Source organism: Microcebus murinus, chromosome 16 (genome assembly GCF_040939455.1).
Source record: "Microcebus murinus isolate Inina chromosome 16, M.murinus_Inina_mat1.0, whole genome shotgun sequence".
NCBI lineage: Eukaryota > Metazoa > Chordata > Mammalia > Primates > Cheirogaleidae > Microcebus > Microcebus murinus.
Window position 1 is genome coordinate 66,435,312 of NC_134119.1, and position 13,078 is coordinate 66,448,389.

Sequence of the window (13,078 nt, forward strand, 5' to 3'; positions counted from 1 at the left end):
TCATGGATCGAGAGGCCTCATTACAGCGGGGTGGCCGGCCCACCCCCAGGCCGCAGCAGCTCTTGGGGTGGGCGGAGGGTTTACATTTCTAACCAGCTCCCGGAAGGGTGGTGGTGCTGGCCAGGGACTACCCTTTCAGAGCAATGCTATAGAACATTCTAAACAAATGTTCCTAATTTTTCTAAGCATCCTGAGATTTAGGGCGGGGGGGGGGGTGGAGACAACAAGCTATAAAGTGAGTCTGTGAAGGCAGCCAGAGTAGGAGGGGCAGAAAGGGGAGGATATAAAATCCGAGGCGACGTGTGCTAAGGCGCATGCCACCTGCAGGCAGTTGGAGGTGATGAGCAATCTGGCGGGCTGGCTGTCGCTGGCTGTCTGTATGCACAGGCTGGATGCAGGTGAGGCAGCCAGGTGGGTGAAGGGTGGGAGGAGGAGAGGACACAGCAAGAAGGGGGTGAGACGGGCAGGAAACACATTCTATTAATAGCGCATAGAGCAGAGTGGTTGGTGCAGAATGGAGAATTTGGAGAGTCCTGGGTTCGATTCCTGGTTCTTCCTCTCGGTGGCTGGGAGAGCATAGGGCAAGTAACTTTGTCTCTCTCTCAGCCTCAGCCCGCTCATCTCTAAAATAGTAATAACAATCTTTAAGTAAGAAGGAGCTTATTCTGTTTTGTTTTGGAAAGTTCTGGAAGGTCTGCCGTTAAGGAAGCAAGGTACAAAATAAATAGTATATAGACTAAGCTATCCTTTGCATTGAAAAAAGGAGTGAAAGGCATGGATATCTGCTTGCTTGAGTGTTCATAAAACCTCTACAGGTTTTGCAAGAATTACAGCAGTGACCTGTGAGGAGGAGGGCAGTGTCATGGGACAGAGACAGCTGGGAGGAGTTTTATGTTTTCCTCCTCACTTGAAATGGGAATTGCTCCCCAGACAACAAATAAATTCAGTGGCGAGCATGTGATCTTGGTCTGCTACAGCTGTTGTGAGGATTAAAGTAGAAAAGGTAGGCAAAAGCCCTTGGAATGGCCATGGCCTCCAGAGGGACACGCTGGAGTCACGCATTGCAGCCAGGTTGAGGACGCTCTGTGCGGGGTGTCTAAGGAAGAGCCTGTTAGGAAGAACCTGTTTCATGACTTGGGCTTCCGGTGGGTGATTTGCAGTAGGAGGCTGAAGGAAGCAAGGATTCACTCAAGATCGGACGCTGTCAGAAAGAGAACCATTCTACGACTGGATATCTAAATCTTATCTGTAGGGAAGACCAAAACCAGAGGAAAGTTCTATAAGTGAAGAAGCAGCCAGGCGCGGTGGCTGACGCCTGTAATCCTAGCATTCTGGGAGGCCGAGGCGGGTGGATTGCTCGAGGTCAGGAGTTCGAAACCAGCCTGAGCGAGACCTCATCTTTAGTAAAAATGGAAAGAAATTAATCGACCAACGAAAAATATATATAGAAAAAATTAGCCGGGCATGGTGGCGCATGCCTGTATTCCCAACTACTCGGGAGGCTGAGGCAGGAGGATCGCTTGAGCCCAGGAGTTTGAGGTTGCTGTGAGCTAGGCTGATGCCACGGCACTCACTCTAGCCTGGGCAACAAAGTGAGACTCTGTCTCAAAAAATAAAAAAAAATAAAATAAAGAGGCATCAATCACTCCTTTTAACCAAGATAGGAGAGGTGTTGGGTAATTCGTGGGTTGAAGGGGGACCTTCTATTTGCCTGTGTTTACACAAAATTCTGGAGCAATCTGACTTTATCTCATTGTGTCATGATCCCATGATCTCAGATTGCATCATGATCTCAGACAATACCAGATGATCTGAGGTTATTATTCTATAAGATTTTCTATATTTCCACCAAGAGAACAACATGGCCATCTCGGAGTGCTGGGTCAGTAAACTGATAATGTTTGGCCAGGGATGTGATGGATAGAGATGTATAAGGCACAGTGACAGAGGCTCTGCAAGGATTTGATTGTGTTCAGCCATGTTAGTAGATGAAATAAATGGCAAAGGGCCACTTTCTGGTCTGACAGAAACAGCCCAGTCCCTGGAATTAGCCAGAACTGAACTTGAGTCTCGGCTGCACCTGCTTTTGGCTGTGTGGACAAAACACACACAAAAGTATCTCTCTGCTCTTTCATCTGTAAAACCAGGAGAAGATTATGGAGATTAAAGACAATAAAGATGAAAAATTATACAGAGCAGCCATTGTGTTGGCAAAGCCAAGAGCTCCACCACTAGACAAAGCAGAAAACTTGCCCACGAGCATCTCTGCTCCTGGCATTTATTACAAAATATTGGGACCTGGGGCTTTAACCTAAAATGACTGTCACCAGCTGCACTCAGAGCAGGTCCAGCTTTGTGGCCATATCCCCATGAGGCAAGATTGCTGTAGAGACTCAGTTTCTGGAGCCAGAATGCCTCAACTACTTCTTAGTTCTGTGGTTTTAGGCAAGCAATTTCCCTCTCTAACTCTTCCTTTCCTTATAAACCCAAGGGAGATCCTGATAACATATATATATAAATAATATAGATGTAATATATCATAATTCCAATGGCCCATGAATTAGCATCTTTATGTCAAAGGTAAAGAAAGCCAAGCACAAAGGGATTGATTCCCTTGCACAGATAAATGGCACTTCCAAGGTGCTATTAACATTGTGTTTATACTTGATTGAGTACCTGCAATACGTCCTGGAAAAAGCATACCCTGATGGTTCGGAACAGTCTGTGAAGTCGTTCTTCTTGAATTTAAAACTAATTCCCACCGGTTATTAGTTGCTTGCCTCAGGGCGAGTTGCCCCTTTGTGCGTTAAGTTTTTGTATCTGTAAAACTTGGAGGTTTAGGATCGGGAGGGAGAGGGGGGTTATACATCCTAATCTCTTCCTCCTAAGATTGTTGTGAAGATCAAACGAAGACAGCGACTGGAACGTAGCAATCTCCAAGTCAACATTAGCTAGTGTTAACAGGAAGCAGTTTCTGTGCGTGGGGCTGCAACAGAGACGCTTTCTACAACAGGGTCAGGATGATAAAAGAGCACAATTTTTTAGGAGGAAAAAAAAATCATGGGGCTGCAGGAAACATTCAGCCTCTGGCACTGAACAAACAGGCTGTTTTCCTGAAACGTGGGGATGTGGATTAAAGCTAGACAGTTCTCTCTGAACCTCAGAATTGGGGAATTTCAGTGAATAAGTGAAAGTTGGATGACACTGACAGAAACAGCCTAGTCCTTGGAATTAGGCAGAACTGAACTTGAGTCTAGGCTGCACCTGCTTTTGGCAGTGTGGACAAAATACACACAAAAGTTTCTCTCTGCTCTTTCACCTGTAAGACCAGGAGAAGAGGCCATGTGCGAAGGCTCATGCCTATAGTCCTAGCACTCTGGGAGGCTGAGGCGGGAGGATCACTGAAGGTCAGGAGTTCGAAACCAGCCTGAGCAAGATCAAGACCCTGTCTCTAATAAATAGAAAGAAATTAATTGCCCAACTAAAAATATATGGAAAAAATTAGCCGGGCATGGTGGCTCATGCCCGTAGTCTAAGCTACTCGGGAGGCTGAGGCAGGAGGATCACTTGAGCCCAGGAGTCTGAGGTTGCTGTGAGCTAGGCTGATGCCATGGCACTCACTGTAGCCTGGGCAACATAGTGAGACTCTGTTTAAAAAAAACCAGGAGAAGATTATGGAGATTAAAGACAATAAAGATGAAAAATTATACAGAGCAGCCATTGTGTTGGCAAAGCCAAGAGCTCCAGGACTAGACAAAGCAGAAAACTTGCCCAAGAGCATCTCTGCTCCTGGCATTTATTACAAAATATTGGGACCTGGGGCTTTAACCTAAAATGACTGTCACCAGCTGCACTCAGAGCAGGTCCAGCTTTGTGGCCATATCCCCAGGAGGCAAGATTGCTGTAGAGACTCAGTTTCTGGAGCCAGGTTGTTTTACTCGAGCTTACTCAAAGAAAAACCTATGGAATAGGCACCGTTCATATCTGAATAAATGAGATTTTGTGGGTAGATGCACAATCTCCCAATTGGAAGTGTTCATAAGTCATCCAAGATGTGGTACTGTGGACTTTTCCACAACACAACAGTTCGCTACATGAACTTCAACGTACTTTTAAGAGCCATTATGGCTGGACGTGGTGGCTGACACCTTTAATCCTAACACTCTGGGAGGCTGAGGCGGGAGGATCATTTAAAGTCAGGAGTTCAAGACCAGCCTGAACAACAGTGAGACCCTGTCTCTACTAAAAATAGATATAAATTAATTGGCCAACTAAAAATATATATAAAAAATTAGCCAGGCATGGTGGCGCATGCCTGTAGTCCCTGCTACCCGAGAGGCTAAGGCAGGAGGATCGCTTGAGCCTAGGACTTTGATGTTGCTGTGAGCTAGGCTGATACCACAGCACTCTAGCTGGGCAACACAGTGAGATTCTGTCTCAAAAAAAAAGAGCCATTATTCTGGGAAGAGGGTATTTTAGGAGGTGGTTTAATTTTTACCCATATTTTTTTTCTCTTTCAGAATTGATTGCTCATTTACACCCTCCATATATCGGTAAGGAGACCCTCTATTTATTAGTATCTCAAATGTTAGCCCGCACCCCTTAAACAGTATTATATTCCTGCCTGTCCCTTGCATTGTCTTGCCATTTGACCCTTTGCTTTGCTATTCTTTTGACATAAAAGGCTCTCCCTGGTCATAGCAGCCAAGTTATATGTTTCAAGATAGTTCAGTAAACTATCTGAGACTTCCTCTCCTGCCCCTCGAGAAAATGCTTTCTTCTCCATTGGAATTAACATCAGCATTTGCATGTTGGGGGGTTATGTGTCTGTTTTTTTATTATTAATGGGCTAATTTTAATTATATATATTTATGGGATAGAATGTGATGTTTTGATATGTTTTTTACATGGTGGAATGATTAAATCAACCTTATTAACCTATCCATTACCTCACATTCTTTTTGTGGTGAGAACATTTCAAATCTAATCTCTTAACAATTTTGAAATATGTAATACATTATTGTTAGTTCTAATCTTTGTACTGTGCGATAGGCTTCTGAAACTTATTCCTCCTGTCTAACTGAAATTTGTACCCTTTGGAAACGTCTCCCCATTCCCCACTGCACCCACACCCAACCTCTGTAACCCACATCCTACTCTCTGCTTCTGTGAGTTCAACTTCTAAAAAAAGCATTTGTGTTTTTTGTTGATTGCTTGTTTGTTAATTTCAACATCCTTATCAAGGTGCTACCTACATTCCAAGAAATTCACCCATTTTAAGTGTATCATTCAGTGTTTTTTTTTTTTGTTTGTTTATTTGTGTTTTTTTTTTTTTTTTTGGTAAATTTACAGAGAAGTGCAAATATCCCCACAATCCAATTTTAGGACATTTCCATCACCCCAAAAGATCTTTAATACCCATCTGCATTCACTCCCCATTTGCACCCCGTCCCTAAGCAACCACCAATCTACTCTCAGTCTCTATAAATAGCCTCACCCACTCGAAAGAAGAAAAATAGTAATGTAGAGATTTACACTGTGAACTTTTACTGAAGAAGGAGCATGGGAATTCAACAGAAGAGTGAAGGACACTTCAGATCCCAGGATGAGAAGGTAGGCAGGCAGCATTTGTGGAAGAGATGGGCTGAGAACTGTGAGTGCAGCTGCAATATAAGAGAAGGAGACAGTATCCCACTGCAATCCACCTTTCCAGTGGGGAAACGTGCAACCCAGGTCACAGGAGTGCACCTAGTCTGGGAAGAGAGAGAACTGGGGAGTGCACTAGGCATTTTTCTGGACTCAGGATCCTATAGGAGGATGTGATTCTCAATCTTGGCTCATGCCAATATTCAGCAACCTAGCAGAGGTGGCTGCCACAGGCATTAATGAATCTTGGCCATGGGTTGGAGTAATGGGCCTGGAGTGGGAAGAAGCCCCCATAAGCAGAACTGAGAGGCAAGTATGGAGTGCCTTCCAGCCAAGGGCACTGGAATTGAGCTCTCCCCCTCCAAGGGATCCCAGAGTGGGAAGAGATTGTCTGGAGAGCCATGGTTTTCCCAGTTTTGCAGCAAGGGATGGTTTTGCAGTCTACAGCCAAACTCTGTGTGGCTTTACTGATGGCCCCAATTTGCTCCCTTCATCAAGACATGGGAAAGAGCATTGCTGGTTTAGAAGAGTGAAAGGTAGATGGGTCCCACACCCACTCACTTGGCATTTTTGCAATTTGAATTTTGCAAATTGAATTTTTGCAATTCTTTACCTGGGTCAAGAATTCAAAATATTGATTTTAGAAAAGCTCAATGAAATCCAAGAGAAATCTGGAAAAAAACAATGCAAAGAAATCAGAAAATCAACTCAGGATAGGAATGAGAAATTTGTCAAGGTGATAGATATCTTTAAAGGAAAACACTGTTGGAAATGAAAAATTCATTGAAGGAATTACAAAATACAGTTGAAAGCCTCAACAATATACCAGACCAAGGAGAAGAGTGAATCTCAGAAGTTAAAGGCATGTCTTTTGAATTAGTCCAGTCAGACAAAAACAAAGAAAAAAGAATAGAAAAGAGTGAAGAAAGACTTTAAGAAGTATGGGAACACATAAAGTTACAGAACTTACAAATCATTGGCATTCCTGTGGGAAAAGAAAAAGCGAAAAGTTTAGAAAAGCTATTTAAGGAAGTAAATAATGAAAACTTCCCTAGTCTAGCAAGACATGTAGATATCCAGATATAAGAAGCCCAGAGAACAATAGGAAAATACATTGTAAGATGGACTTCACCATGACCTGTAGTCATCCGACTGTCTAAAGCCAATGTGAAGGAAAAAATTCGTAAAATCAGCAAGAGAAAATCATCACATCACCTGTAAAGGAAACCTCATCAGACTATCAGCAATCTTTTCAGAAGAAACCTTACGAGCCAGGAAAGAGTAGGATCTTACCCTCTGGGTGCCTAATGAAAATAATTGTCAATCATGCATTTTATATCCTGCCATAATACGCTTCATAAATGAAGGAGAAATACAGTCTTTCTTAGGTACCCAAATGCTGAGTGAATTCATCACCATTAGATTGGTCCCATAAGAAATGCTCAAAGGAGTTCAAACAGGGAAATGAAAGGTCAATGCTCATCATCATAAAAACACATGAAAGAATAAAACTCATATGTCTTATAAAAGAATTACACAAAGGAGGAAGAGAAAGAAATTAAAGAGCAACATGACACAACTACAACAAACTCCAAAGAAAAAAACAGAAAATAAAGAAACAAAGAATACAAAAACAATTAGATAACAATTAACATTATGAAAAGAACAAAACCTTACATTTCAATATTAACCTTGAATGTACATGGATTAATAGGTTCATGCAAAAAATATAGAGTTGTGGAATGGATTAAAAAAATGAACCAACCATATACTGCTTACAAGAAACTCACCTTACCAATAAAAACACTTATAGGCCAGGCGTGGTGGCTCACACCTGTAACCCTAGCACTCTGGGAGGCTGAGGCAGGCAGATTGTTTGAGCTCGGGACGTCAAGGACAGCCTTAGCAAGAGTGAGACTTTGTCTCTACTAAAAATAGAAGGAACTTAGCTGTACAACTAAAAATACATAGAAAAAATTAGCTTGGCATGGAAGCACATGCCTGTAGTCCCAGCTACTCGGGAGGCTGAGGCAGGAGGATTGCTTGAACCCAGGAGTTTGAGCTTGTTGTGAGTGAGCCTGATGCCACAGTACTCTAGCCCAGGCTACAGAGTAAGACTCTATCTCAAAGAGAAAAAAACAAAACACCACTTATAGCCTCAAGGTAAAAGAGTTAAAAAAGATATTCTATGCAAATGGAAACAAAAAGTGAGGAGTAGCTATACTTTTATGGCAGATAAAACAGACTTTAAATCAAAAACAGTAAAAAACAAGAAAGAAAAGAAGGTCATTATATAATAATAAAGGTATCAATTCAACAAAAGGATATAACAATTATAAATACATATGCACCCAACACCAGACCACCCAGATTCATAAAGCAAGTATTATTAGATTTAAAGAAAGAGATAGAGAACCATACAATAATAGTGGGGGACTTCAACACCCCACTCACAGCACTAGACTGATCATCAACACAGAAAATCAACAATAAAACACTGGACTTAAATTGGACATTAGCACTAACAGACATATACAGTACACTCTATCCACCAATCACAGAATATACACTCTTGTCTTCAGCACATGGAACATTCTTGAAGATAGACCATATGTTAAGCCACAAAACTAGCCTCAATAAATTTTTAAAAATCAAAATATATCAAGTATCTTCTCAGATCACAGGATAATAAAACTAGAAATCAGTGTGAAGAAGACTTGAGGCTGGGTGCGGTGGCTCACGCCTGTAATCCCAGCACTCTGGGAGGCCGAGGCGGGCGGATTGCTCGAGGTCAGGAGTTCGAAACCAGCCTGAGCAAGAGTGAGACCCCGTCTCTACTATGAATAGAAAGAAATTAATTGGCCAAATAATATATATAAAAAAATTAGCCGGGCATGGTGGCACATGCCTGTAGTCCCAGCTACTCGGGAGGCTGAGGCAGGAGGATTGCTTGAGCCCAGGAGTCTGAGGTTGCTGTGAGCTAGGCTGATGCCACTCACTCTAGCCTGGGCAACAAAGTGAGACTCTGTCTCAAAAAAAAAAAAAAAAAAAAAAAGAAGAAGAAGAAGTCTTGAAACTATACAAAAACATGGAACTTAAACAACATGCTCCTGATTGACATTTGAGTCAACAATGAAGTGAAAGTGGAAATTATAAAATTGATGGCAATGAATAAAAATAGAGACACAACATATGAAAACCTCTGGATTATAGCAAAAGCAGTGTGAAGAGGGAAATTTATGGTGTTAAATGCCTACATCAAAAAACACAAAGATCACAAATTAACAACCTAATGCTGTACTTCAAAAAACTAGAAAAACAAGAACAAACCCTATGGTAGCAGAGAAAAGAAATGACAAAGATCAGAATACAACTAAATAAAATTGAGACCAAAAAAAATACAAAGAATCGATGACACTAAAAGTAGATTCTTTGAAAAAATAAACAAAATTGATGAACTGCTAGCTAGACTAACCAAGAACAGAAAAAAATCCAAATAATCATAATCAGAAAATAAAAGGGAGACAATAAAACTGATATCACAGAAATGCAAAGTTCATCAGAGACTACTATCAACAACTATACCCTCACAAACAAGAAAACCTTGAGAAAATAGACAAATTCCTGGAAACATACAAAAAAATAAAATAAAATATCTAGGAATATATTTAATCAAGGAGGTAAAGATCTCTACAAGGAAAACTGCAAAACGCTGATGAAAGAACTTGTAGATGACACAAACAAATGGAAAGGCATACCATGCGCATGGATCAGAAGAACTAGTATCATTAAAATGACCATACTGCCCAAAGCAACCTACAGATTGAATGCAATCCTATCAAAACACCAACATCATTTTTCACAGTGAGAAAAACCAATCCTAAAATTCATGTGGAACCAAAAAGAAGCCCAAATACTCAAAGCAATCCTAAGCAAAAAGGCAGCTAGGCATCGTGGCTCATACCTATAATCTCAGTGCTTTGGGAGGCCAAGGGAGGAAGATCACTTGAGGCTAAGAGTTTGAAATCAGCCTGGGAAAAATGGTGAGATCCCATCTCTACCAAAAAAAAATTTAATTAGCAGGAAGTGGTGGTATGCACCTGTATTCCCAACTACTCAGAAGGCTAATGCAGGAGGATTGGTTGGCCCAGGAGTTCATGGTTGCAGTGAGCTATGATTATTGCACTGCACTGCAACCTGGATGATAGAGCAAGAATTTTTCTGTAAATAATAAAAAATAAATAAATCTTTAAAATAACAAAGCTGGAAGTATCATATTACCTGACCTCAAATTACACTACAAGGCTATAGTAACCAGAATAGCATGGTACTGGTATAAAAATAGACACATAGCTCAATGGAACAGATTAGAGAACCGAGGAGAGGAGGCCACGATGGCAGACTAGAAGCAGCCTGCACACAGCTCTCATGCAGAGGACTAAAGGTGGTGAGTAGATATCTACCTTCAGATCAATAGTCTAAGAGAGAGAGAGAGCATTGTGAACCAAAGAGAGGTGACAGGAGGCACCCAAAGTAAAGCAGAGAGAAGAGACGACCTGCTCTGCAGTTTACAGGTACACAGGGAAGACAAGTGCAAACGTGGGGAAGGTGCAGAGGGGAATCCCAGGGCTCCACACTGCCCCCACGATCATTGCTATCCAGGCTGCAGCAGGCACCCTGCACTGCAGGAGGCCACATGACAAACATAGGAAGCTATCGGCATTGCTCTGGAGAGAGGGCACAGCAGTGACTCACTGGACACCGTGGTCCCTGGGCACTACAGCTGACATCATTTTAAAATCTTAGACCCATGGCTGGCCATGGTGGCTCACGTCTGTAATCCTAGTTCTCTGGGAGGCTGAAGTGGTAGAATCGCTCAAGGTCAGTTCAAAACCAGCCTGAACAAGACCCTGTCTCTACTAAAAATAGAAAGAAATTAATTGGCTAACTAAAAATATATATAGAAAAAATTAGCCGGGCATGGTGGCACATGCCTGTAGTCCCAGCTACTCGGGAGGCTGAGGCAGGAGGATCGCTTGAGCCCAGGAGTTTGAGGTTGCTGTGAGCTAGGCTGACGCCATGGCACTCTAGCCCGGGAAACAGAGTGAGACTCTAGTGTTAAAAAATAAAATAAAATCTTATACCCAGAGTACTGCCCCTACCCAGCAATCAGATCCATTGCTGCTACCGACCCATCTCCATGGCCAGTCCAAGTTGGGGAGGGAGCAGGGAGGCCAGCCACTCTCATGAGTCCTGGGGGCAGAAGCCACAGGCCCCCACTGCTGCTGGGGCACCTGTGTGAGCCCATAATCGCCACTGCCTGTTGACATGGACAGGGCTGCGCTCAAGCTGGCACCCAGCCAACAAATGCCACCTCCCCTTGAGGATCTCAATGGGTCAGCTGTCAAGCTGTCAGGGCCTTGATCATCATCACAGCGCAAGGACGTGGGTGGAGTTGGAGTCAAGCCAGCCCCTGGCCAATGAATGCTGCCATCTGAGGATCCGAGTGGGGCAGCCCTCAAGCCAGTGCCTGCTGTCAGTCACCACTGCCCACAGGGATGGATGGGACTACGGTCAGGCCACAGGGTTCAACAAATGCTGCTGCCTGCACATCTAACCCAGACAGCGCTCAAGCCAGTGCCGCTGACAGTCGCTGCCGCCTGTGGCGGAGGGCTGCACTCAAGCCACACAGAGCGACAAATGCCCCCACCCGTGCATCTGAGTGGGGCGGCGCCCAAGCCAGCACAAGCCATCACTGCCACCACGGGCGTGGGTGGGGCTGTGCTTACGCCAGCACAGACGGGCAACCGCCACTGCCCACAGGTCTGCCTGGAGCAGCTCGCAAGCCGGCTTGGGCTGACGGGCTCTGCGGCCGGCAGAACTAGCTGGAGCATTCGCACACTCTGCAACGCGGGACTGCCAGTGACAACCCCAGGGACTCAGGAAGGCAGCAGTGTTGGGCACTTACAGTGTATCTGCCCATTTCAGGCCGGTCAGTCCCTCAAGTAGCACACAAGTGCATCACTCAGGGACCTCTAACAGTCGTCAGTGCCAATGCAGAAAAAAAGCAATTCTTATACTCTGTTGGTGGGAATGTAAATCAGTACAACCTCTTTGGAAAACAGCATGGAGATTCCTCAACCAACTACAACTGCAACTACCACTCAGTCCAACAATCTCACTGCTGAGTATCTACCCAAAGGGAAAGAAATCATCATATCAACAGAGACCTGCACTTACATGTTCATCACAGCAATACTCACAATAGCGAAGATATGGAATCAACCTGAGCACCCATCGATGCATGAATGGGTAGAGAAAATGTTGCATATGAAGGCTGTCTGGAAAATATCCAGCCACTGTGACTACAACAAGAATGGTTGCATGGCTGGATACTTTCTGGACGTGTATTAATATACACGCAATGGAATATTACTCAGCCATAAAAAGAATGAAATCACGTCTTTTTCAGGAACATGGGTGGAACTGGAGGCCATTGTCTTAAGTGAAACAACCCAGACACAGAAAGTCAAGTGTTGCACATTCTCACTTATAAGTGGGAGCTAAATGATGTGTATGCATGGACATAGATCACGGAATAATAGTCATTAGAGACTCGGAAGAGAGGGAGGGCATGAGAGGGGTGAGGGATGAGATATTACTTAATGGGTACAACGTACCTTATTCTGGTGATGGATACACTAAAAGCTCAGACTTCCCCACTGTGCAATATATCCATGTAACCAAACTGTGCTTGTATCCCTTAAATTTATACAAATAAAAAATTGAACTTACAAAAGCATAGAGTGGAATAATGGTTACCAGAGTCTGGAAGGGGTCGTTGGTGGGTGGGGACAGAGGAACGTGTCAAAGAGAAGATTGTTAATGGGTACAAAAATATAGTTAGATAGAAGGAATAAGGTCTAATGTTTGGTAGCCCAATCGGGCAACTATATAATAATTTATAATGATAACAATTTATTGTGTATTTCAAAATAACTAAAAGAGTGGAATTGGAATGTTCCTAGCACAAAAAAAATGGTAAATGCTTGAGGCATTGGATACCCCAACGACCCTGATTTGATCATCACACAAAACATCACATGTATACAGATGTAAAACTATTATGTATCCATAATAATTTTTTTTTAGTTTTAAGAAATTTTTAAAATATAAGAAAGGGAAGTTGTGAGGAAGTTCAATACAAATGGATGTAGCTTTGTCTGGATGTTCAAGAAAGTTTCATGGAAATTCTCATGTAAACTCAACGTAAGAGGAGAGTCAACAAGCAAAAGGGGTGAGGAGTTCCCGCGTAACAAAGAAGGTTGTGTCTGTAAACCCCAAGGCAAGAAAAATGGGGGCACACTGGGACATTTTACAAGGTTTGAGCAGAGGGAACACAAAGAAGGGTGATCCAAGGTGAGACCAGAGT

General features: G+C 43.0%; 1 protein-coding gene across 1 annotated transcript in view; it reads left to right on the forward strand.

Moving 5' to 3' along the window:
- The first annotated feature begins 315 nt into the window (after window positions 1-315).
- Window positions 316-13,078, forward strand: part of LOC142861177 (binder of sperm protein homolog 2-like) — a 20,983-nt gene continuing 8,220 nt past the window's right edge. Inside the window, exons 1-2 of the mRNA XM_075993382.1 lie at window positions 316-398; window positions 4,521-4,553. Of these exons, the coding sequence (XP_075849497.1) occupies window positions 341-398; window positions 4,521-4,553 (91 nt within the window). The 5' untranslated portion in view covers window positions 316-340. The remainder of the gene's footprint in view (window positions 399-4,520; window positions 4,554-13,078) is intronic.